This window comes from Watersipora subatra, chromosome 11 (assembly GCF_963576615.1).
Source record: "Watersipora subatra chromosome 11, tzWatSuba1.1, whole genome shotgun sequence".
NCBI lineage: Eukaryota > Metazoa > Bryozoa > Gymnolaemata > Cheilostomatida > Watersiporidae > Watersipora > Watersipora subatra.
In genome coordinates, this window is record NC_088718.1 from 2,496,189 (window position 1) to 2,523,934 (window position 27,746).

The 27,746-nt window shown below is 36.3% G+C and overlaps 1 protein-coding gene across 3 annotated transcripts in view; it reads right to left on the minus strand.

Moving 5' to 3' along the window:
• Positions 1–734: 734 nt before the first annotated feature.
• Positions 735–27,746, minus strand: part of LOC137408603 (uncharacterized) — a 65,466-nt gene continuing 38,454 nt past the window's right edge. For all 3 annotated transcript variants that reach the window (XM_068095186.1, XM_068095184.1, XM_068095183.1), the window contains 3 exons: positions 15,763–16,335; positions 1,856–2,001; positions 735–1,162 (listed from right to left, as the gene is read on the minus strand). In XM_068095186.1, coding sequence (XP_067951287.1) covers positions 947–1,162; positions 1,856–2,001; positions 15,763–16,195 — 795 coding nt within the window. In that variant the 5' untranslated portion in view covers positions 16,196–16,335 and the 3' untranslated portion in view covers positions 735–946. The remainder of the gene's footprint in view (positions 1,163–1,855; positions 2,002–15,762; positions 16,336–27,746) is intronic.

Genomic DNA, 27,746 nt, shown 5'->3' on the forward strand with positions numbered 1-27,746 from the left:
TGTCAAGGCATCTTAGGTGTGAATGCGAGGATAAAATGAATCACTTTCTTTGCTGTCAGAAACCATTAGCCTTGGAAATGTTGAATGTTCAGGTTTTCATGGCACATTTGGGGAAAACCGATAAGCTAAAGGTCACCTATAGGCACCCAGCTTCAAGTGTCTTTTTAGCAAGTCTGTAAATATATGCAAATTTTGTTGTATTGGCTGCATTTCTCTTGTCTGGCCAATATTGAGAACTTTTGATGCCCGTTTCAATAACTCTTCAGTTCCAGAGACGGCTAAGCCTTAAGAATAACAGGCTAAGTCAATTCTGACTACAAACTCTCATACTAGCGGATACATTGAAATGCTATTATAGCTGTTAGTGAGACCGTGTACCTCGAGAGATTATAGCAAGTAATCACTACATATATGTGCATAATAAATAAGGTGCCCGAGTGGTCTAGTGGTTGATGCACTGGCCTAAAAATTGGGGTATGCGAGTTCAATCCTTATTGGAAACAATTTCTTTGGAACATTCTTAGTGTGGCTTTAGACAGACAGATACCGCTCTTATTATAGTAATAAAGATTACTAAGTCACAAAGACCTGGCCCATACAATCACTGTGAAACATGCCACAGTATCACCCAAATCACCGATATAGATAAAACAAATGCCATATATTAAGGATCAGTGACTATGTAAAGCCATCGTTAGTGGGTGAGCAAAAATATCAGAATGATAGAATATAAAGAGTTTTTTATTTCTTATCAACATAATACAGATGTCGACAACAGAACAAAAACATGAGGAGAGTGGATCAGCAGAAGTCTCAAATCCAATTATATTAATAAAATGTGAATTTGATTAGATATCAGTTATATAACAATGCGATTTATTAAAAATATAGCTATTAACAATAGTAAAACATTGCAAAAACTGACAGTAAAATGCATAAAACGATTTCAGCCTTGTCCTGTGTTACACGATGATGCCGGAGGTAACCTAACCATGGTGCCGGTATCATCATTTTGCTCATGCCGATGATATCTAAGTTGAAAATCCAGTTTACTAATCTGGCACTGCATACGACTGTCGTCTCTGCCTCGTTCTTCTACTAAACTCTGAAGCTGCTCTAATGACCGCCGAAGACGCTCGTATTCCTGCGATAGTTTTCTTTTCTAAAATATTCACAAATGAGTAGGTATTTTACTTTGATGCATAAATTTACATTCAGTGTTTTAAACTGAATAATAATGGACTAGCTACTACACATGTATGTGTTTTTTTGCTTTTGTCAGATTTACAACTTTGCAACAACTCCGTAAACTTTGATAGTTGTCTTCTCCACAATTAGAAAAAACAACTCCAATAAAAGCCAGTGCAGCAAGTTAAAATAAATACAATTATAAACTTGGTGTAACACATAAAAGCAAGAATCTCTGCTATACCAAGCAGTAAGTAACTTTATGCATGTCTAATTTATCAAATTGCAAATTAGCAAATTGGAAGTAGAGTCTTACATGAATTTGCATAATTTTTTGCTCTTTTTTTAAGTATGAAAGATTTTTAGTGCTCCAAAACATCTTCATTTAAATGCATATAATTTTGTAATATGAAAAATTTGCATAATTCAGCAGCTATCGGTATACAACCACACAATGCACAAATCACATTTGTTCGTATTTTTCACAAATTACCTTCAATTAGACCTTTTTGAGAACACATAATTTTCTCTTAAGACATCCAAAAATTGTCAACACTTAAAATGAATGATTTTTAATTATTGCATCAATAGGAGTAAAATTATTCATTAATAAAATTACCAAAAACATTTCTCTGCTTCACAGCTAAAAGGTTGTACAGCTGCTTACCTCATTATAACAAGCGCAGAACAGAAAATCCTCGTCTTCAGCCTTGGGACAATCCGGCTGAAAATCGCATACCTGAGATTCGTGGATACACATTACCTCCTTCCGTTTCTTTGGTTTTGGACACACCCACTGGCCAACTGGGCATTCTATAAAAATAATGTGACTCATGAAAATCTCTGAATATCTGCGTTAAGTTATTTAATTCTAAATTTAGCTTCAATAACAGAAGTTGATCGCCTCGCCTCGTTGAATACACAGGAATGCCAGCAAATAAATATCAATTTTCAAGGTCAATGACACTTAGTTTTTCCCAAGATGAGAAATGCTTTTTCTTAACAGTAAAACTTCTAAATTATTCAGTTTGATAATTTATGTAGCTTTTAAAAGAAACACCATCTACCTGTGTTGCAAGAGATTTTTAGGACAATGTCTAAGCTAAAAAGGATGATGTTGGCACAAAAGAACGCAATTTCACTCAACGAAATCAAAGAGCATTTTGTGACTTTTCAAACATTTCAAGCTGTTTAAACTGATTGATCTATGATTCATTAGTTAGGACAAAATTTTGCATTTGTTTGATGAGCTATGATAAATTATATTGCATAAAGAATTGTCTACTCTTTTTCAAGTGACAGAATATAAGAAAAGACAACTCTATTTTGTGATCTGTCTTTAATTTTTAGTTCCAAACTAATGTCTGTATTTGTTAAAAAGCCATTTGTCAAGCGTTCGGTGAACCAGTCGCAAATTTATTCATGTTTGAATAAAACAAAAATGTGTGCTCTTCAAACTTGCGCTTTTCAACAATGCAATCTGCATGCTACACAAGAATCGCTGGAGTTGGTAATATGACAGAAAGAGAAACAATGACATGTCATACTTTAGACAAGAATTGCAGGTGAGTATTAAAGGCCATAAATGACAAAAAAGTATGACACATGTAGGTATAACATGACAGACTGATTAGCAACAGTACTTCAGCTGCTTCCAAGAATGATGCTGCAACTATGTTTATAGAGCAATAAAGGCATTTGCCAAAAACAATTAATCTTATGGTGGTTGCAGCAAGAGCTATGCAAAAAGAACATTGTTATGCCTTAAGAGACCTCATTTTTTTACAATTTGCAAATTAATAACAAGCTGCAGAAAAATGTTAAAAATACATTTTAAATTGGACATTAAAAATGAACTTACACAAAATTTTAATAGATTTTATTAGAAAGTATCAGTATTTTTCGATCATTTGTAATTATTTTTGATGTTTGAGTTGATCTGACTGTCAAGATGTTTCAAGATTAAAATCAACAAAACTTGATCATGGTTAAAAACACTCAGAAGAAAAATATGTGCGAAATGATGTCATTAGTTGTTATCGTTGCTATAATTGATATCAGCTATTGTGTTCAAGTTGCAGTGTTGCACGTCTCTATTCTGTCAGTCTTTTTACAACTAGAGACATTATAATCACACTTTCCTTGATCAGAGTGTTTTAACTACAATCAAGTTTGATCAATTTTAATCTTGAAACATCCTGGCAGTCAAATCACCTCAAACATAAAAACAATCACAAATGATAAAAAAATACAGATACTTTCTGATAATATCTACAAATGTTTTGCTCAAGTTTATTTTAAAAGAAAACATGACATTGGTCTGAAAAAACTGCTGGATTTGCAGTTTGAGAAACTTGTTATTTTTTTCTAAAGGCACCACATTGCAATATGGATGAACAACATTGCTGTTTTTGGCTCAGTGCTGTTTCTTGGAAAGAATATTAAAGCAACGCTGGCACCTGCCCAACATGTCATTATTTTAATTACTACAGTCTCTTGATGCAGTCCACTGAACCAGCAAATGCTTAATCAATTATCAATCAGCTCTGGTTTTGCTCTAAACAAAAGTATTGTTAGCTTTGAGCTTTACAATATAAAACAAGAGAACACAACTACTGTAAGACTACTACTATAAGGTTTTATTCGATACAAATATCAGCGATGGTCAACAAATGTTAACCCTTCCATTCTATTTTAAACTCTTACAACTCTATAAATTTCTCTGATTAGTGAAACTTATATCTAAAAAGTTCTTTACAATTAAAGCACAACTCTATTTAATCAAGAGAAATGAAGAGTACTGTAAGGAAAGATAACTCCAAGTAGAGAATGCTAGCAGTTCATTCATGCCAGAAGGTTATGAGTGCTTTAACAAGATACAGTGACAAGACCGGACAATTTACAATGTTAACAGTTTGTGTTAACAACTTATCTTGTTAACAGTTTTTAACATAACTAGTTTATTATGATAGGAGTTGATAGCGAAGGGTACAAAACCATTATACCAGTGGCTAAAATAAATATCATCTATATTAATATTCAAGCATAGTTACCGCAAAACCATTCAAGTACATCTGCTTGTAGAGCCATAATACATTACATACAGCTGTAACAAACAGAAAAATAAAATGAAAAAACCAGGAGTTGTCTAACCCTTTATGACATGGGATTTCCAAACTTTTTATCATAATAATTTTTCACATGTTGATTCATGTCAAAGCCAGGTTTATCTTTGATTCTGAAATTTTTTTTAGTCCATTCTATTATTTATTGAAATACTGTATATAACAAGTAATAAGATATAAAAATTTGAAGCCTGAACACGCTTCATATGGCTTGATAAAAAAAAACAAAAAGGTCATTGTGACATTTTTGTAAATATGTTTTGTGAAAGCAAAATTTGAATTTTAATTGACCATCTAAGAATGTCTATAAACAAAGCATTAGTGGCTCATATTATATGTAACGTTTCCAGAAACTTCTAATAACATTTCTATCACCCTTGTTATTCGATTTGATTGTTTATCCTACAGAAGACTGCCAGAATTAGAATTAGAAATAGCCACAGCACAAAGAAGTGCGATGATTCAAAAGAGTTTCAAAATACAAGCAATATTATTTTAATGAATAAAGTTCCTGTTGAGACACGCTGCTACCTTTGTGATATCACTGCTGCAATCATAATATTTTGGCTAATTTTTACCCAGTGAATCAATCTTTCTAGAATTTTCAACACTGTATTTTGTCAGCAAGTGCTCGTCTTTATCACTTTTACACCAGAGCCTCAACTGTCAAGATGTGAGTTCTCTGGCTTTACATATTTCTTACATATATATTTTATATCTGACAGTGACAATCGATTACATCTTACTCATATTATTCAAGCATATTATACATATATTCTGCAAGTATTTTATATGCAAGTATACGGAGTGTCTACAAGTACGTAACTAACTCTCTTCTGGAAAGGTGCAATAAGGTATGATTATACATTTTTGTCTTTTGAATTTGTTGTAATTGCATCTTAACTATTATCATAATGTTTTTGTTGTTATTTTAAACCCAAAACTACTGTAACTGTACTTGTACCTTGCTTGAAATGCTTTATTACTTATATCATTTCATGTAGCAACATTATGTTAGCCAAATGCATATATCTTTGTAGTTTCACGGTGTTCTGTGGTGTGTATAAATAAAGCTACATATATACATCCCAACATCAGTGTATCATACGCAACAAAATCCAGGGGAGCAGTTAAAGTGAAACTTATACACCAAGTGGAGTGTAACTTATGCCAAGCCAAGTGAGACTTGAACACAGTGCTGTATGTAAGAAAGAGTCTACAAGTGCCAGAGCCAAGAGTGACAAATCTCCGGAAAGAGTCTACAAGAGCCAGGGCCAAGAGTGACAAATCTTCATCAGCTTAACAGATAAGTTGGGCGCTCTAATCGATGTAACTAGTTACCTATCAGTCATCATTGAGCAAAGTAAAATTCTAGATCTAGACAGACAACTTTAACCATTTTAGTTATTTGTCAATTTTGGTTTTTCTCGGATTTGATAACCTTTTCTTTTATCATTTCATGCTTGTTTATTTTCCTTAGCCGACTTTGCAATTGTTATTGCAACAGTGATATCACGCGCGCAGCAGCCAGTCAGCGATCTATTCATAGCATTGCACTGATTTTTGTGGGTACAAAATTCTGACCTATGACCCCATCCACTGACTTTCAAGCAAGTTTTACTTCTGTCAGCTAATTTTAGAACACTGCCAAAGTAAGTCATTTTCATTGCAGTGTTTTGTTAGGTGTGATAGACTAGGCAAAACTGAACGCAGTCATAAACCACACCATTCAAAGGGAAATTACACTAACACTTGAAATTTTCTGCATCACACCTGTGCTAAAACGAGAAACTTAAATATTTTCTTCTCATTAGTTGTAACTGACACATTAACCTTTGACACCCTTTAGCGATTGGTTTACTTATTGCTTTCAACGCCTTATTCAATGTTTACACTGTGACATAGTGGATGGTAGTGCTTTTCTGAGCAATGGCAAGTACTGATGATATTGAATCTATTACTCAAACTGATGAGCCTATAGCTGCAACTAAAGAACTTACGACTGAAACTGGTGAACTTAGTACTGAAACTGGTGAACCTATTATTGAGACTGGTGTTCCTAGTGTTGAAACTGAACAGTCAAATGTATTTGATGAAGAGCAAACAGAAATGCCAGACTCAAGCAACACTAAACAGAGATCAAACAGGCTCGAATGCCAGCAAAAAACTTCAACCTTGAAACAGGCTATTAAAAATATAAGTGTAACCCACAAATCATGTTTGACTGAGTTGCAAAAGCAGACAACAGAGCTGTCATTTAGCAAACTAAGAGCCATGCATAAAGAGCTCACTGAAGGTATAGAACATATCACTGCATTACATGATGACCTAAAGAAGTCTCTTGGTGACATCACACCTGAACTTAAGCTAACAAATGAAATAGATAGAATAGGAGCTGATAATAGAAGTATTATAGGACATGTTTTATCTACAATGAGTAGCGCGAGCGTGAAGCAACGTACAAGTGGTACAAAAGCCACGCAATCAAGTCATGGCACAGATTTGGATGTTGAGAATTTTCAGCCGAACTTAACACAGTTGGCAAAGACACATTACTCGAGTCATATCAACCAACCACAAACTGATAGCCAACTCCACCCAAACAGGGAACCGTATGAACTGCAGCATTCACACGCACCAAGCAGGTCTAGATCATCAATAACATCTTATAGGTCATCCCAAAGATCTAGGTCTAGCAAGACAAGCCAGTCGTTACGCTTAAAACAGGCCGAAGCAGCGGCCGCTGCTGCTGCAAAGCATGCTCAACTACAAGCTGAGATTGAATCTCAAAAACTAAAAGAGCAACGTCTCAAATTACAGTCTCAAATGCAGAAAAATGAGAGCCTTATTACGCAAGCAAAAATGAAGGCAGAAATTCAAGCTGAAAACCAGCGGCAGAAAATCTTTGCACAAGCAATAGCAGAAGAAGAAAATGTGTTGATGAGACCACCCTCCCCTGTTGGTTATGAGGTGGAATATCAGCATCAAGCACCTATTGCCAATGAGGCTAGCTTAGCACCTGTGGTTGAGACGGACCGAATGGCCCACCAAATAGTTGAAACTCCAATCAACCCACAACGCATCACTCAAGAGAGAACCGCTACTCTGCCTGGCAATGGTTTTACATTGGATCAGTCTCCAAGTACAACAGCTAGTTCACAAGAGCTCTTTGCCGATGCTTTAGCATCAGCAATTAACACTATCAGGATGAAGCCTGCTGAACCGCCAGTCTTTTGTGGAGACCCTCTCCAATATATCGACTGGAAGGTAGCCTTTGAGGGGCTGGTAGAAACAGCAAAGCATAGTCCTTTGCAAAGGTTGACCCTTTTGCAACAATATCTGGGAGGCAAAGCCCAAGAAACTGTTGCAGGCTACTTTCGTGTGGGTACAGCTGACGCTTACAATGACGCAAAAAGAAAATTGGACCGAAGATTTGGTCAGCCTCATATTATTTCGGAGGCCTTCCGAAGCAAGTTAGAGCAATGGCCTAGAATTCATGAAAACGACGGTGAGGGATTAGAAAGAATCTCTGACTTCCTTGATTCATGCCGTACAGCCATGAAAAATGTAAAAGAGCTAGAATGTCTGAAGGATCGACGAGAAAATGCTAAAATTATTGAAAAGCTCCCACTTTCAGTAGGAAGAAAGTGGGTAGCAAAAGCAACCCAGTTAGAAAAGCAAACTAAAGCCTTTCCTTCCTTCAATGAATTTTGCAAATTCGTGGCAGATGAGGCTGATGTTGCCACTAACCCTCTAGCACAAGCCCTAGCTACACGAGCTCGTGGAAATTCACAAGTTAAACTTCAGCCAAAATCTAACAAACCTCAAGAAAGGAAAACCAGTGCATTGCAAACTCAAGCAAACACGAACGCAATGTCAACTGATGAGAAAGTAAAACAACACAAGAAAAAACCATGCCAGAAATGTGAGAGAATCAATCACAGCACCAGTGATTGCAATGAGCTAGCAAAGCTTTCTCGAGACAAACAGATGTCTTACATTAAGGAAAATTCTTTGTGTTTCAAATGCATAAAACCACGTCATGTAGCCAATGAATGCAATAATCCAGCAAGATGTCGTTCATGTCATGAGCAGCATCCTACAATATTTCATGAGTACATCACCTCAAAAGGGTCAAGTAAACAAAGTCCACAGTCTAAGCCAACTAAAACTGTACCACTAGCGAAAGAAAACAAAGACAGTAGGGCTGATATAAAGGAAGACAATACCAGGAAAAATGAAACAAATGACAAGTCAAAACAAGAAAGTGGACCCAGCAATCGTTCAGTGAACTCAAATAATGCAAATAGCCACAAGCAAAGTGCAGCTCGTGTTATGTCTTGGACAATTCCTGTGTATGTTTCAAGTAAGCAACGACCTAATCATGAAGTGCTGGTCTATGCATTGCTGGATTCTGGGTCTAATACTAGCTTTATTACAAATAAAACTCTGGATAATCTCACAGCAAAAGTTTCAGACACAAAAGTCAAACTCAGTACACTCACAGATGTTCAAGGTTCACATGTGCATTGCAAAGAAGTAAATGAATTAGTAATCCGAGGTTTCAAACGGCAGAAGCGTTTGGAACTTCCTGCCTGCATATCTCAAACAGAAATACCAGTCAATCCTGAGCACATCCCTAATGCAATGTCCATTCAAGACTGGTCCCATCTCAGGTGCATCTCACATGAACTTATCTCGCAAGAGGAAAGCGAGTCCGTTCATCTTGGTTTGTTGATTGGCAATGATCTTACACAAGCTTTCATACCTAGAAAGGTTATATCAAGAGCAGATCACGAGCCGTTTGCCAAATTGACAGATCTTGGTTGGTGTGTCATGGGTAACACAACCCAGACAAAAAGCAATTTGATTACGGTCCACAGGGCTGTCATCGAACCGATTGAGAGACAATATGTCACCTTTCAGGCTAATTCTGGTGAGATTCAAGATGACTTGTCCAGCAGAATTTTGAAGGTTCTTGGCTCTGATTTCAAGATCAATGAACATGACAACCATCACAATGCCATATCTCTTGAAGACAAAAGGTTTCTAGAAATTATGCACAAAGAAATCTATAAAGACCAAGAAGGGTATATGACCATGCCTCTACCTTTTAAGCAATACCCACCTGTCAATAATTCCAAAGCGCTGGCAACAAACAGGTTCAAACACCTAAAGAAAAAACTCCAAGACCCGGAATATTCTGAGCACTACTATTCGTTCATGAAACAAATTTTGGAAAATGGAGACGCTGAACTAGTTCCAGATTGTGAGCTAGATGATCCCCACTCGTGGTACATGCCACACTTTGGTGTGTACCACCCAAAGAAACCTGGAAAGATACGTATAGTCTTTGATGGTAGTGCTAAAGTAGGTGGCCAAAGTCTCAATGATTTTTTGATGCAAGGTCCTGATCAGCTCAGCAGTCTGATTGGGATACTAATGAGGTTCCGAAGGGAACAGGTCGGCATAGCGTGTGATGTGGAACGTATGTTTCACCAGTTTCGAGTTCATAAAGATGACAGAAACTACCTACGCTTCCTGTGGTTTGATGAAGAGGGTAAAGTAGTTACATACAGGATGAAAGTACACCTTTTTGGAGCAAAGTCTTCTCCGGGTTGTGCTACATTTGGGTTCAGAGCCTTGTGCAAACAAAGCGCTAATACCTATACCCCAGCTAAGCAATTTATTAATGCTGATTTCTATGTTGACGATGGACTTACTAGCGTATCCACACCGCAAGAGGCTGTAAAACTAGTGAATGAAGCCATATCAATATGCAGAGAGGGAAACTTACATCTGCATAAATTTGCATCAAACTCACAAGTCTTTCTGAGATCGCTTCCTGACACAGAGAGAAATTTAAAGGAAATACAACTGCTTGATGTGGATGGTGACTTTCAGCCAAATGAAAGAACTCTTGGTCTCATTTGGTCCATCAAGGCAGATTGTTTCAAATTTACCTCACAGATCAAAGAAAACCCAAACACAAGGAGAGGAGTTCTTTCCTCGATATCTTCAATTTTTGATCCTTTGGGTTTTGTGTCACCCTACATTCTACAAGGCAAAGGGATACTACAAGACATATGTAGGACATCTGCAGGTTGGGATGATCCTTTGACTACTAACATTTTGGCACGATGGGAGGACTGGAAATCTAGTCTTGATGATCTACCACTTGTTTCCATTGCCAGGTGTTATAAACCGACTGATTTTGGAACAATTTCAAAGGCTGAAGTTCATCACTTCTCAGACGCTAGCAACAGTGGCTATGGCGCAGTCAGCTACATCCGCTTAGTAAACAGTACCAGTAAGGTTCACTGCACTCTTCTCATCAGCAAAGCAAAAGTCACTCCTTTGAAAGCTGTGACTATCCCAAGGCTTGAACTGCAAGCAGCAGTTACAGCTACACAGATGAGTGCCATTATTAGGTGTGAACTTGGCATTGATGTCACTGAAACATTTTGGACTGACTCTCAAATAGTTTTAGGCTATATCAAGAATGAGACAAAAAAGTTTCATGTTTATGTGACGAACAGGATACAACAGATCAGAGATCGAAGCAACCCTTCAAGTTGGTTCTATGTTCCAACATCTGCAAACCCTGCTGACCACGCTTCTCGTGGCTTATCAGCTGGCCAACTAGCCACCTCTAATTGGTTTACAGGACCTGACTTTTTGTGGCATGAGCCTGTCCAGTTCCCTGAACAGCCACAACCTTCTGTGCAGGTTGATGATCCAGAAGTGAAATCTCACACCCTATTTGCCCAAAAGGACTACCCCAGTCTGGCCAAGCGCTTAGAGAGATTCTCTGACTGGAAGAAAGCTGTCAAGGTGGTATCTGTTTTCCTAAACAAGCTATTCTCTATAAGAAACACAGTTGCTAGTCTAACAGTTACACATCAGAAGGCACTCATTGTAATTGTTAGACTGACCCAAGAAGATTATCTGCAAGAAATCAAACTGCTGAAGCACCGGAAGCCAATTCCTCAGAACAGCCCCCTCTTCAAACTGAACCCCTTTCTAGATAAGTCTGGACTTATGAGAGTTGGGGGTCGGTTGGTCAACGATGACACAATATGTTTTGAAGAGAAACACCCTGCAATTCTCCCACGAAAAAGTCATGTAACCAAGCTGCTTCTGCGACATTTTCACCAGGAAGTAGCACATCAAGGTAGAAGCATCACGCTATCAAAGATTAGATCTGCAGGTTTTTGGGTAGTCAATGCCCATGCTGCAGTTTCATCACTGATATACCACTGCACTACTTGCAGAGAGTTACGCCCCAAACTAATGACTCCACAGATGGCAGCTTTGCCTGAAGCCAGAGTCACTGCTCAACCTCCTTTCACAGCAGTTGGGGTGGATTGCTTCGGTCCTTTCACTGTGAAAGAGAGGCGAACAGAGCTGAAGAGATATGGCTTAATGGTAACTTGTTTAGCAAGCAGAGCCATACATATAGAAGTGCCTGATGACCTCAGTTCCTCAGCCTTTATAAATGGACTCAGAAATGTCATAGCTATTAGAGGTCCAATTAGAGTAGTACATTGTGATAGAGGAACAAACTTTGTTGGCGCCATTTCTGAGATATCTGAAAAGGGCACCCTGGAGTTCAAGCTTAATCCACCTAACGCTAGCCATATGGGAGGCGTGTGGGAGAGAATGATTAGAACTGCCAGGAACGTCCTTAAAGGCCTATTGAAGAACCATGGTGGGAGGCTAGACACCAGCGGCCTTCGAACCTTGCTATACGAGGTTATGGCTATTGTAAATTCGAGACCACTATCTCCAGTAACAGACGAGGACAAACCTCTTACACCAAACATGCTTCTGACAATGAAGTCAGATGTCGTGCTTCCCCCACCAGGTAGATATGAAGACGCAGACATCTATTGCAGGAAACGCTGGCGTGCAGTCCAGCACTTAGCTAATGTCTTTTGGCATCGTTGGAGGGGTGAATATCTGACACAACTCCAAGCTCGCCAAAAATGGGTGAAAGAAACCCCAAACTTAACAGTAGGTAGCATTGTCCTCATTAAGGATGAGGATCTAATTCGAAATAATTGGACCAAGTGTAGAGTTGTAGAGTGCATTAAGTCTCCTGACAATCGAGTTCGCTCTGTAAAGCTTTTGCTTGGAAACCAGAAGTCACCCACTAAGTCTAACAAATACCTTACAAGGCCAGTGTCAAAGGTTGTAGTGTTGGTGGAAGACTCTGATAATGCAAACAAAGGTTAAAAATGTAGTCATTGGTTGGCTAAATATTTTGTTAAAATTCTAGAGAAATTTTAGGTGGGAGTGTAACGTTTCCAGAAACTTCTAATAACATTTCTATCACCCTTGTTATTCGATTTGATTGTTTATCCTACAGAAGACTGCCAGAATTAGAATTAGAAATAGCCACAGCACAAAGAAGTGCGATGATTCAAAAGAGTTTCAAAATACAAGCAATATTATTTTAATGAATAAAGTTCCTGTTGAGACACGCTGCTACCTTTGTGATATCACTGCTGCAATCATAATATTTTGGCTAATTTTTACCCAGTGAATCAATCTTTCTAGAATTTTCAACACTGTATTTTGTCAGCAAGTGCTCGTCTTTATCACTTTTACACCAGAGCCTCAACTGTCAAGATGTGAGTTCTCTGGCTTTACATATTTCTTACATATATATTTTATATCTGACAGTGACAATCGATTACATCTTACTCATATTATTCAAGCATATTATACATATATTCTGCAAGTATTTTATATGCAAGTATACGGAGTGTCTACAAGTACGTAACTAACTCTCTTCTGGAAAGGTGCAATAAGGTATGATTATACATTTTTGTCTTTTGAATTTGTTGTAATTGCATCTTAACTATTATCATAATGTTTTTGTTGTTATTTTAAACCCAAAACTACTGTAACTGTACTTGTACCTTGCTTGAAATGCTTTATTACTTATATCATTTCATGTAGCAACATTATGTTAGCCAAATGCATATATCTTTGTAGTTTCACGGTGTTCTGTGGTGTGTATAAATAAAGCTACATATATACATCCCAACATCAGTGTATCATACGCAACAAAATCCAGGGGAGCAGTTAAATTATAAATACTGTCACAGCTACAGCAATTCGCACTTATAAAATTAGCTTCAAGAATCTAGCACACAATGAGTCAGTTACAGATATCGTTTTAATGATGAACTTACAAAGTTTTTGCAGGTTTTACCAGAAAGTATCGGTATTTTTCTATCACTTGCAATTGTTTTTGATGTTTGAGGTGATCTCATTGTTAGGATGTTTCAAGGATGTTACGATGCTCTAACAAATGCATGATGAAATAAGATAAGTTTTCTTAAAGCCAATAGTTTCCTTTTCCCTAATGGCGTTAAGAAACTGGTCAACTAGTTTTGATAAATTTAGTGCAACTACCATGTGTAGACAACTCCATGTATAATACTAGCTCTTTAGACTGTTTGCGTTTGAAACGAACCAGTGTACTACAGCTGGAGGCAAGTTGCACCAAAAGCTGTGACAGTTGCGTGGGAATTAAGCTGATAAAAGCTGCAGCTTGGAGATAGACAGTACGTCACATTAAGGCAGCAACGTCAGCATATTAACTTACAGTACATTAGCGCAACAAGAGTATGTTCCAGAATTTATCATTACCTTCTCCGGTCTTCCTATAGCTATTAAGAAATAAAGATTAGTGTTGCGATGCAAATCAAGTAGTGCTTATCGCAAATTGATCAAGGAATCATTTATTCTAATACAGTAATCCCATCTTTTCGCGATTAATGGAGATCGGCATCTCCGGCGATGAGTATTAATCCGTAAAATAGAAAGTAATTTTGTAAAGTATATGTATGAAACAAAATTTAACTTCAGAATACCTAAACTGCTTTCTAAAATCATTGTATTTATTTCCTATATAATAAGTTAATTGAAGTTATCGATTGATTGGCTGTCAGTTTATATTACAACTTCAGTCCCAGTATTTTAAGCCAGAGAATGCAGTTACATAATACAGGCGTAGTTTGGACTTTATCTGGCCCGAATATTCATACTTTTGATTGCTACTTTATGATGTAGCAAAGAAATATTGAATAAAACTTCGCAACGCTACTCAATGAACACGACTCAAGATCACATAGCTTCCCGCTTTAAAACCATCAACATTTACACCTTCTTCTGTCAAGCTTATCTATGTCTTGACAAATCAACCTTTCTTCTGCGAGACTGCGTTGTCGAACACTTCCCAAAGCATCCAACTCTGCTAGTTTATTTTTAACCTAGACTTGGCAATCATGCAAGGATTTCGTCGTTGCCAAGTCTGCGACAACAAATATTGTTTATATCAAAAGGAAATCTACTCAATGAATTGGCGCGCTTTATTTGCCATGATTCCAGGATCAGCACAAATGACCTTCAACAAAATATTCTCAGCTGTCATCATTTCACAATAGTTCATTGACTAGTTAATTTTGTTTGTAACCTTTGACAACTCGTCCTTTGAGCTAGGAGCATATTATGATAATGTAGTCATATGGAAAAGTGTTGAGCCACCCCATAATTTTTCATACATTTGAAATTTAGGACTCTATAAGCCCAATAATGTCAACTTCAATATAACGAAGTTATATTTCATTTTAAAGTTCTAAATTTATTACTTTCTGTGATGTTATTGAATCATCCTAATTACGTACTAGACTTACCAACAGATCTGCTCTCAATGAAATAAACATTAGCAAAAGTTAATAGATGTTAATTCTTTCTCTTAAGCCATTGTGTTAAATTCTTCAAAGTTTTTTGGACTTTTTGAGAATTTGATTTCCCTAGCGGTATAAATTCAGTTATTTTTAACATTTATAGGATACATTTCTCAAAATAGTATTTGAGAAAAAAACGAATAGAAATAAACTTACACAAAATGTTTGTAGGTTTTATCAGGAAGTATCAGTATTATTCTACCATTTGCGATTGTTTTTAGTGTTTGAGGTGATCTGACTACCAGGATCTATCAAGATTAAAACTAATAAAACTTGATCATGATTAAAACGCTCAGAAGAGAAATACGTCACTAGATGTTATCGTCGCTATAGTTGAAATCGGCTATTGTGGTCAAGTTGAAATGTTACGCTTATTTATTCTGTTGGTCTCTTTGCAATTATAGCCATCGTCATGGCACTTCCACTTAATCTGAGCGTTTAACACGATTAATCGCGTTTAATCGCAATTAAGTTTTATTGATTTTGATCTTAAAACATCCTGGCTATCAGATCCCCTCAAAACTCAAAAACAATCGCAAATAATAGAAAAATACCGATAATTTTTGTTCATATTATCTAAAAGTTTTGTGTAAGTTTATTTTTAGGAGTATGACTATATAGTTGGAGAAATTGGTAGATCAGCAATGTAATTATTTTAGAGAGCCGCTGACCTAAAGCTGACTTACCGTAGCGTGGCAACAGATTCGGCTCCATATAAATCGTAGCAGTTCCATTTCTGGTTGAGTTTAGTGCCGATCGTTTGTCCATCAGCTCTTGAAAGAGTCGGTGCTGACCATTGGCCAGGCGGTCATGCCGGCGATTGTCAATAGAAATGCTTACATTTTCGGACACCGTCTGTCGCCTATAACGATCTTTTACTTTATGAGATTCATACAGTCTGTGTGTTTCAAGTTTATTGTCATAGTTAGGAATGAGAATGCTAGCCAAACGCGAGTCCTCTCTATTGCGTGGCTGCAAATGATGTCGATAGTTGGAACTCGTGTGATGTATACTGGTTAGGTGGGTAGATTTGATGTCTATGTGTGAGAAGTGAGCACCTTGAATATATATGACTAGTAGGAAGAGGGCACACGGGGCTGTGGCAGTAACCTCAGCCATTAGATTGTGTTCTCTCCGAGAATGGTTTGCACCAAATATATTCCGTCGAACTTGCTAAGCATTTGCTAAGCCTGTGATGTCTTCTTTCATTATGGCCAATTGGAGTATAAAGCTTTTAAAATGTTCCCGAGCCGGATAACCTGAAAGAAAGTTATGAAACAGTTAATATTATTAGTATTTTTAATTGTTTTTATTGTTATTATAAAAATAATAATTATTATTAATACTTTATTATTATTGTTATTTTTATTATTATTAATACTATTATTTTTGCTATTAGTATTTTCATAGTTATTAGTACTTTTTTTATTATACCTATGCATGAAGCGCATGTTGGTAAGTCCTAAGTGAAGGCACCTTTATTCTTGCAAAACTAGCAAGAAAAAGCATGAAGATGAACTCAGTCTATGTTTGAGTTTCTTGGATACCCTTCTAAATAATCATGTCATTTTGACCAATCAAATGCCTTGACCTAATTCATGCACCATCAAAATCAATGATTTATGTTCAACTCAAAAAACATTGGTTTTCAGCAACTTTTAAAATAGAAAAAGTATGTTCGATGCTAACTTGGCTAATATGCCAATTAGCAGAAAATAATAATACAATATTTTACCAAAACGTTGCTCAACTTCATGTACTACAAGCACAAACCATGGTAAGAAATCAACCAATCAGAATGTAGAGCTATTTGTGTGTGTAGAATTTATGACATATCTATGGCCTTGCAGTATGTAGTACACTAGTATTTCTAATCATACATGATGTTTCAGCCGCTCAATTTTATGTTATGAAATGCTTTGTTTAACTAAACTCCACTAACATCAAAGCTAAATAATACTGTTATTGTGATCAATACCTCATCGGACACTCTATATAGGCCATGTGCCCTGTCAACCCAGTGAACTTGAGGAATGCAAAGCATATTCAGCGAATGGGCAACAACCAACAAAATGTCAATTTTATTTTTGGCTATAAAAGCCATAAAATGTTGACAAGCAGGCAGCAGCAGTAAGAAGCTGTGCAATAATGTTTGTTTTTATAGGCTGCCTGTGCTGGTAGTGATGTCATCATAACAATCACATAGCTATCATTGAGTTGCCAGCTCTGTATGATTTGACTGGCTGTAGATGGCCATGTTTTGTTATAGAAACTGTAGAGCATTGATACACGAAGTAGGGGAGGGGTGCAAGGGTCGAGCAAAAGGAAAAGAAGTGGCCACATGCATCGATGTCTTTGTTGGTTTGTGAAAAGTCATGAAATTTTTTTTTGTGATTCTTGCTCAAGTCCAACTAGCTCATTTTAAAGATAATTTAATTTTTTGTTATAATAAATCTATTGAAGTGACAATATAATTTAAAAACCCTTTAAAAGTTGGAGAAGTGTGCTCAGTAATAGCAAACCACCACGAAAAATGACTGATGGATGGTACAATTCAAGCATTCAACAATTACAGCTATAGTGTGCTGGGCTGATGATATCATAGAAAGACAATGGTGACTATTATACTAGGTCTAGAGTAAGTGCTGCCATTAACAGCTGCTATAGAGAGAATTATTATTGTTACACACATGTTTGGGAATGAGTCAACTTGGGCAAACTATTGATCGTGTCTTGTTAAAAGAAAGTTTTCAAGCTGAGCTTTTCTCATACGCCGCCCCTACCCCTGCCTTTAGAAGGGCACCACTAGTGGCCCCTTTCCTTTAGAGGGGCACCACTAGTGGCCCCTTTCCTTTAGAGGGGCACCACTAGTGGCCCCTTTCCTTTAGAGGGGCACCACTAGTGGCCCCTTTCCTTTAGAGGGGCACCACTAGTGGCCCCTTTCCTTTAGAGGGGCACCACTAGTGGTTCCTTCCCTTTAAAGGGGCACCACTAGTGGACCACTCTCGAGTTTATATAGTAATTTTGTCGTTGAACACTTGCCATTGTCAGCTGTAGTCATAGCGGAAAGAGTTGCCAGTTGCTGAGAGAAGTAGTGAATATATCAGCACTACGCTACGTTATTAGGATAAAAACAATCTAAGTGTCAACCACTAACACCTATTAATTCTATGTCCTTGACACAACTCACTAGAAGTAGGTGAGAAACCTGCACTTTCAAACATGTTTCCCAAATGCTGCTTTTTAAAAAAGTACCTATTTGTTATTTATGCACATTTCTGCTGATGTCATTAAATTATTTGCTCGCATAAACACCAAGTTTTAAGTTTTTCTAACTGTGCGACAATAGCCATGAGCACATTAATCGAAAGATAGTAGCAAAAAAGTTTTATTTTGGTATTTCATGGTGTTTCCATTGCCACACGAGGTGTGTAAGGAACAGGAATGTTTAGCACCCAACTTTCATACTTCATGCTTGTCAAACAATTTGGCTTGTTTAGGTTTCACACATCCTTGCTACTCCAAATAACTTTCGAAAAGTCTAAACATGTTTATAACTTGTTTGTCTCTGATTAAAATCAGAGTTGAATGCTAGAAAATTTTTTGATGCTTAGAGAAAGCAAAGCTGCCAGACTTTTCTAAAACTTTTTTATCAGTCTGAAGTCAGCGATAACATAAAACAGCATATCGGCTTGGAGATGTCCACAATCACTATGATTCCATTTTGCAAACGATGCAGACTTGGAGTTGTGCGCACACTTAGTTACATTGCAATAAGTGTTTCAGTGTACACTCACATGTTGTGGACCGATTTGGGTGTTTTGTTAGAAAAATATAGAATTTAGGCCAGAGGTCACAGCGGCGCACTCCTGTCTCGTTATATCGAAATAGGAATGAATGAAGAGTAAAATATGCTTAAAGTGGAATAGTTTGCGTGGAGTTTTTTTGCGCATCATTCACAAGCATCGGTTCTATCTTTTGCAAGCATGAAATATTCGATAAAACTTTGCGAGTAACAAAATTCACTCGACAGGCGAGTTTTGGACATTTCCATCTTGTAAATGCCGCAAACTTGCTGATTAAAACAGTGAATATGGCTTCACATGGAGACATGCTTCATAGAGTTACTATCCTCTCTATACCACCACAACTTGGGTGCACTATTTCTCAAGTGAACGCACTGCAAATCAAATATCATGATAATAATACGAAACAATTTCTTGTTTACCACCTTAATTTTCACAAAACGTAACTAAACTTTGTGCATACGCTTACATTTTGATCTGGCTGGCTTATTTTGTAAACATAATGATGACACCTGCCAGCAGGCTTCCCTCTCTATACGCTACATTGTCATAAGTAACAGTGAGACGAAATCATGATAATAGAATATAACTACTTATTCACAGAGTTCAGCCTTTTAAATGTGTAATTAGTATTTGTCAGAATTTCTAATTCATGTGCATAAATTTGACATCGCAAATAAAAGCGATCTTAAATAGGGAAGACAACTCTTGTTTTAGGATTGCACAGCTTGCTTTTTAAGACGTTTGCAATCTAGTGAATTGCTTTTATGCCATTTTGGTTAAAATAATTCATCTGAAATTTATAAGATTGTATTTTATATGTAATAAAAACTATGCCAGTGATTAAACACTAATTTTATCAAAAGAGTTCATAGTCGGATACAAACAAAAAAAGGATGGCGGAAACTTCCGGTAAATTGAATTTGAGTGCAAACAACTTTTTTATTGAACCAATGTAGTTCCGACAAGTAATCGCATTTCCTTGTTGCTAGTCCAAAAAGAGCGACAATTTGGCGGCAAATAAGTTTTTGCGGTTCCCCCCAGACTTTGTTATTCTTGTTTTTTATATCTACTTTCTCCACCTTTGCACTTACTTCACATGAGCGAGTCTGATAGAGTGCATCGAATACAATGGCAAAGAAAAGAAAACAAAAACAATTTTTTGGCATCGGTTATGACAGCTACATGAATCGTCAACAAAGAAAGCAGATTGTCAACTCAAGGTTTATAAATACACGAGTCTTTCAACTCCTAGCAACGATGTGTGTTAGAGAGTGTAAGATGGCACCTTTGTACCTAAACTAGCAGTAAACCTGACATTCCTCAAGATTTGTTCATTTTCAATAAGATTGCCTGCAAGTAGATGTTTAAGAGGCAGGTTATTTAGGAACCAGATGCGGTTTTGAAACTAAATATTTTAGCAACCTGGCGGAAAGCACGGAGCTCATGCGTGTGAAGTTTGGATGAAACCGACCCGAAAATATGGATATGTTTACACGGACTAACAGACAGACATGTTATATAAATACTTAAGAATAATCAGAACATTGCCATGAAAGAGCTCACCATGCTGCTCATTTTAAAACTCGTATGAGAACACTCTCCAAAGTGCCTGTTCGCTGTTAAACAGAGCTCCATAGAGTTCTAGTGAAGTGGCAAAGTGCGCAGTTCTACTTTATATCCTTGTTATAAAGGCCATGAGTAATTTCTTACATGAAAGCAGTCTAGAACACACAGTGAGAAGAATTCTTCAGAATCCTTCCGAGAATATTTTATACAAAGCTTCATTGTATGTTTTAAAACAATGATTACAAGGGTGGGTATGTGGATACCCGCAGTAGAGACCAGCAGTAGAGACACGGAGTCAGCGGCCACAGTAGTTGCCTGTACTGCATACCCCCACTGAATGTCAGCGCAGGCTGATTTCCTAAGGCCCTGATGTTCAGCCAATCATCATGCTAATCCTATAAAGCACTTGCCCACGAGTGTCAAGACATGTGAGTTGTGAACTTGTGCATTGGAGGAGGATAGAACAGTCATTTCAAGCCATGACTAGATTGACATGTTTAGGCAAAGTTAAATTACTATGTGACAACTTTTTAGTTTCGTTTAAAAATATTTCCCTATTAAAAACACAGAAAAGATATCTTAGTGTAAACTGATTAATGCTAGAAAGATGCGACAGCACTGATGGCTATGAAGAACACAGCAGTGATTGGCTGGAGAGGCGAAAGAAAGTCAGCGTGCAAGTCGGCAAGTTTGTTTAGTCAATGAAAATGGTAGCCGCATTCAGTATTTTTTAGTGTATTTCAATATTTCATTTGAGACGCGGATATCATATTCGGAGAGCAAAGACTGCTGACTTCAGTATATGCCGAGTTCAGTCAGTTAGGTATAAAAGGCTTGTCGCGACAAGGCTAAGACTAGTGATCCATTGTTTCTAATGAACAATTTAGTAAATTTGTTGAATTGTTTCCAATTAAATGTGAAGGTTTGCACAAGCTGGCTGTTTCAGGTAAACCAACTAAATATTCTAAATGGTTTCTTAAATATGGAATTGTCTGTACATGTAATATTATCTACGTGTTATGAGGTAACTGTTCATACTTTTAAACTGCTCTCAGTTTCATCACTTTCTATCAATAAGTTGACAATATCTAGAAAGATAAATGTCACTTTTAGTCTCAGAGAATTTAGTTTTGATATCCGCAGCAACTAAATTAGCTGTACCGAAACTAAGCGTAGTTTGCCACAACTGGCTATGCTGACATTAGACAAAGGGTGGTTTAGGAACCACCCTAACTGCAACACGTATATATCGCAAACTAACTAGACATGTGTAGGATCTCTCCTGTGTTATCTTGTAACACAGATGTTATGTAGATGATCATTTTTACCGGTTTTTCAATTTTAATGGTGGCTTCTCAGAGATTACATGAGATAAACTATATACCTATCAAAAGCTGATGGAAGACACCTGTTACTTTCACAGTTTATTTGTTATTCTAGTAAGTATTGCAGTCATTACAGATATCCATCTCTCTTTTTTGCTTGTAATTCCATCTCTCTTCCTCATCATCTCTCACTTTTCCTTCTCAACCTACCCTTCACACATTTTCAACTTCTCAACCAACCCTTTCCGTCATTATTTTTTGACAGAATTAAAATACAGTCATACTTCTATATACGAGTGCCCCAACATGCGAGAAACTTGAGATACAAGCTGACTTTTGAGCAAGTTTCTTCCTTGAAGTAATCAATAAGATACGAAAATATGGGCTGGCTGTCGATGCTCACAATATGGCCAAATATGAGAGAGGTCATTTCGAAAACGGCAATGCTCAGTCTTTCTCCCCGAATCAATTTGAAAAAAGTTCTTAAATAGCTGGCTAAAAGTTATAATGAACTCGAGGCAAAACGCGGCCAACCGAAAACAGATTAAAATCTCTATAAAGTAGTATACACAGTGATGTTACATTTTATTGCAAATAATAACAAATCAATATTTATGTTACTTCTGTAGCGCATGAAGTACAACAACAGAAAACATGTTTTTTGCCGTAGTGTCCTGTTGTGGTGTTTTTTCATACTATGCTAACAGATTAATTTGTACTTAATATTTTATATAGGATATAGTGCCATGAGATACGAAAAAATTAACGTACAGTCCCAAAACGCATTAAGTTTATACGCCGAGGTATGACTGTAATTGCCCAAGTAACTACAACTCCATAGCATAGTGGGGAACTCTCGCCCCCCTCCCCTCCGTACTCCCCGAAAATGGTTTGCATAACTAATTAACTATTGAATCCTCTCGTTCCTTGTTTTGGTTTAAAGCTTAACAGTAAATGCTAAATTTTTATCTCTTCTTCTCCAAGAATTCGCATTACATCAAATGTAACCAAATATTTATATAGCCAGCACACCAAATATTTATATAGTCTGCTCTCCATACATGAACATTTAAACTGGTCTTGTGATAGAATGACTAGCAGAGTTCCAAAAGACAGGGAAAGCTATTGGCTATGCAGTGGGAATGAAAGCCTTCAAATTATTGGATAGATTTCAGCAAACCACCTTCTTGCAAACTACAAGTTAGATGAGCACGTCAACAGCAGTAAAAAATTTAGCTAAAAAAGTTATTTCCTCACATAGTTAACAGTTGTCAGAACATTTTTTATCATTTTCACACCGTTTCTAGTATGTCGGGAAAATTGATTATTTGGCCATAAACTTTGTAAATTTTTTGCCGCACACACTGCACTGTAATACATAATTTTCAAGGCATAAGAAAATAAATATAAACAGTGCAGAAAGGAGATATTTAATAACAGAAACTGACTATTGTACAAACATGGTATTGACACCCATCAACAGGTGTGCAATTCAAATTGGTCACATGTCCCAACATATTGCAAATGTGTTAAAAAAAACTTGCACAAAATTTCCGTAAATTTTATCGGAAAGTGTCGGTATTTTTCTATCATTTGCGATTGTTTCTGATGTTTGAGGTAATTCGACTGCCAGGGTGTTTCGAGATTAAAATTGATCGCGGTTATAACACTCAGATCAAACAAAAGTGTGATGATGACATCTATAGTTGCAAAAAGACTGACAGAATAGAGACGCAATAGCAACTTGAACGCAATAGCTAATATCAACTATAGTAATGATAACAACTAGTGAAGGCATTTCACACATATTTTTCTTTCTTTTCTTTAACTGTGATCAAGTTTTGTCGATTTTAATCTTGAAACATTCTGCCAGTCGGATCACCTCAAATTTTAAAATAATTGTTTACTGTGTGTACTTGTGCTGATCAAATCCGGAGTTTTTTATTTCACCAATTAACAGATAGTATTAATACTTCTGTATTATTAACATAATACAACAATAACCCTATTTCTTAATTAGTGTAGTTTTTGTGAAGCCTTATCTTCATGGCGTTATGCTAAAACTTACAACTTTACGTCAGATTCAAGTCAGCAGCGACCTAGACTAACGTCATCAATATTATCAGCCTCGCTGAGTACTATCATATAATCGGCAAATATGTAAGAGGTGTGAAAACCAGCATGTTTTCATATCAAGTGTGACAAGCAGCTGTTAAATGATTTCAGATAGGAGAAATCACCTGTTTCAACTTGTCAATTTTTCTGAGATAAGAGGCTGCTGGTGAATACTTCAGAGATCATCAGTAAATGAGTTTCAACAGTTGTTAGTTGCATGTAAAGTAACAACTACTGCATTGATATATGGTGAGTTCACTCAAACAATGCAAGTGGGTGATTATCTCTCCTTCCCATTAGATCCTTAAAATTCAGCGTTTTAAAAAAGTCATGTTTTACTAAAAAATCGGAGAAAGCATGGAAAGTGTTGATGGTCAAAAATCTTCTATGGACCAAAGCTGTCGCTAGTGACAAAGCAGCTTTAGAGAAATTCAAAAATGATTATCCAATCAGACGTGATCTAGCCACTACTGTCAATGCATTTAAATACACACTTAATTTGATAGATGAAATAGTTTGAAATGTATGGCAACTTCTTAAAACTTGATTTGAGATCTCAACTAGCAGGCGAGGAAGTTTGCTAAAATGGACTGGTGTCCAATTAAAAGCTATGTTAACTCTTTTCTGCCCTCTGAGGAAGAAAATCATGCTGTAATATTGCGTGCCCTAATATAGAAACTACATTTAAGGCCTGGAAAACAAATGCCTTTCTTTGTGTTTTGGAGTCCATCTGTACCTGTTTAACCTTGCATGAGTTCAACCTATACAGAACGACCAGAAACTAATCATATATTAGGAAACATAAATATGTCATAAATTTGGGAATTTATGTTCGCCCTGACATGCGGCTCTGGGCGACTTTGCTTTCTCAGCAACCTCTTTTCTCAAACACCAAACATTGATGGCAAAATCTTTTTTATCTGTAGTAGAAATTTATGAAGTTCCTTTACTAATTTGCAAGACATTACGATTTTTTATGCTTTGAACCCCAGTTTGTAGTAAATCTATAAAAACGGCTCATATTTCTGAAAAAACAAAGATTTGTTACCCAAAAAACTAATTTCTACAGTTTTGTCTCGATACAGTCTGTTATCGTTCAACAAAGAATGTTGGTCTGAGTATTTTAGTAGGGGGATTATTGTAAATTTTACCCGTATAAACAATATAAAAATCTTACCATTAACCTTCATACAATAAAAATATATGGTGGAATCTTTTGGTAAAAATATACTTTTGCCGTATATTCTTATAAGCCTACGGTGAAAGATGTTTTGATTTTGTTACAATTAGCATGTGCTTGGCAGTATTTTTAATAAACTCTAGACAAGTCGGAAGTTGATTCTAATTACACATGTGTTTTTAAAAAAGAATTTTATAACAAATATTTTCATCAGTTTTTTAGTTATATTAAATTAAATACTAGTTATGTTAAATGAATGACCATTTTATAATATAGTATTCACAAAACAATATTTTTTACTAATAAAGACAAACTTTCTCGAAAAGATCTTTATTCTCTTCATCTCTGATGAGATTTAAATTAACGCTTTCAGTTCCAGACAATTTACAGTAAGTTTTTATGTAAGTGTACAAGTGCAGGTGATTATACTATTACTGCATATCATAACAATACTCAAGCTGGAAGCATTGGACAAGTACAAGCACGTCCATGGTTGTTTTTAACTGTGCCTGAAGATTTTTGTACTTTGTTGTTTTTGGAGTTAAACTTTTCCAAGATAAAGATATATTCTTTTCTAAGATAAACTCAGAAACATTTACTTTAAAAAGGAATCATATTATGCATTATGTAGGTTCATTCATAATATAGCCTATTATTCTTTCATTTTCAATCAAATAGCCTGTGGTTGGGCGTGAAAGAGACTGGTAGGAACCAGTCAAGTCTAGTTTTGAAACCAAATATTTTAGCGACCTGTCGAAAGGCATGGAGCATAAGCTATGCTTGAAGTTTGCATTAAATTGGCCAAAAAATTTGGATACACAGACAAACAGACAGACAGACAGACAATGGCAATGTGAGATTTATTAATACAGATTTGTATATTATATGTTTATTTATATTATATGTATTATATACATGCATGTTTTGTGTATTATATAGGTTTATTTATATATATAACGTGTATTATATCTTTTTAGTTACCATACTTTTTGGACTATAAACCGCATCTCTATATAAGCCGCATCTGCTTTGTTTTCCAAAAAACGATAATAAAACAATACATAGGCCTCATAACATACTCAGGACAGTGCATTTTAACGCGGCAGACACTTTGCTGTTTAAAACGGAATAGTGCCTAACGGCACTGTTTCGTATTAACCGATGCTTTTTAACCTATAGTGCTTAACGGAACAGTACCATTAGGCATTGTTTCATTTTTTTTTTCACCGCTAGAGGCGCACTAACCGGAGATTCTGGTTAATGCGCCTTAGCGGTCTAAGAAAAAGCCACAGAATAGCCGCACCCTTATATAAGCCGCATAGCTCAAATTTTCAGAAAAAAGTAGCGGCTAATAGTCCGAAAAGTACGGTATATACATTTTGTAGATTTTGCCGATATCAAAAATGTTACTCAAAAACAACTCACAAGCAGCAATCTGGTTTTTGACTTTGTCTGCCGTGTTCAGAAGGTTTATCAAACTTGAAAGCTAATGAACTCTACAGAAATAGTACAGTTATTCCTTTTGTCAGGATATTTAAATAGAAATTGATGACTTAAGAAAATATTCACCTCAATCGCCACCTGCTGTCACCTTTTCATCTGCAAAGTTTCTCTCAAAATCACATGATCATGTGTATTTATGATGGATTTTGCATTAAAAACTGTCAACATCAGCGATCTAGCTCGCACATCGTAAGCATATGGTTTTTAAAGCCATGACAAGACAAGACAAGCAAGTTAAAAGCCAAATAAACATCACCACTGTCTAGCGGTGTAACTAAACATCAAACAAACTCAAGTAAGCAAATCGTACAGCAACAGCCATAGAGTTAACCACAAAGTTAACAAAAGAAAATCGTAACGCAAATCTTGTTCAGATAGTTTTAAAAATTGAAAAAGTTAGTTATTTGAAGATAGGCTACATACACACAAAAACATTAGAAATGTAACATAGTATTTAAATGATCATTGCTAGTGTCAGTCATAAAGACCAATATCTACAAATTTGTTCGATATTTCTCTGGCATGCATTAGATTTAATGACTTGTCCATAGTTAATTATAATTAATTAAAATTAATTAATGGAGTTAATTCAATTTATATTCCTATTGAAAGATAGACCATGTAGTGTAGAAGCTGCATCAGAATATATTATTTTACACAAAACTTATGTCTTTTTCGTTTAAACTAGAAAATCGTCTCATAATGATCTGTTTGGAGTTATCTTTTCTACAAAGAGGAACGACTAACAGAATAAGAATGCCATGATCAGGGTCACTAAACCTAACCACATTTATGCATATTGTTGTTATTATTACTAGTGCACTAGACGACTCGAGCACCAAGGAAGACCAATGTTATGCGCCTTTCAAGTGTCAAGGTTTTACCCCACAACATGACATATTATGGTTAAGCGTAGAAGGCAAACAAGGCCTTCTCTGCCACTGGGTCTCCCTCAGTTATAGTTCTGATGGAAACAAAAGGACTTTTTCAAACACTATTTATAACAACAGCATGTGTATACATGTACGTACATACATACATATATATACATACTGTATATATATGAGGTATATATATATATCTAGAAACTGAAAGTAATTACATAATTATTTGAATAACAATTTTTAATCGTTTATTCTCATGTAAATCAATATTAGAGTTAAAAGTCTTTA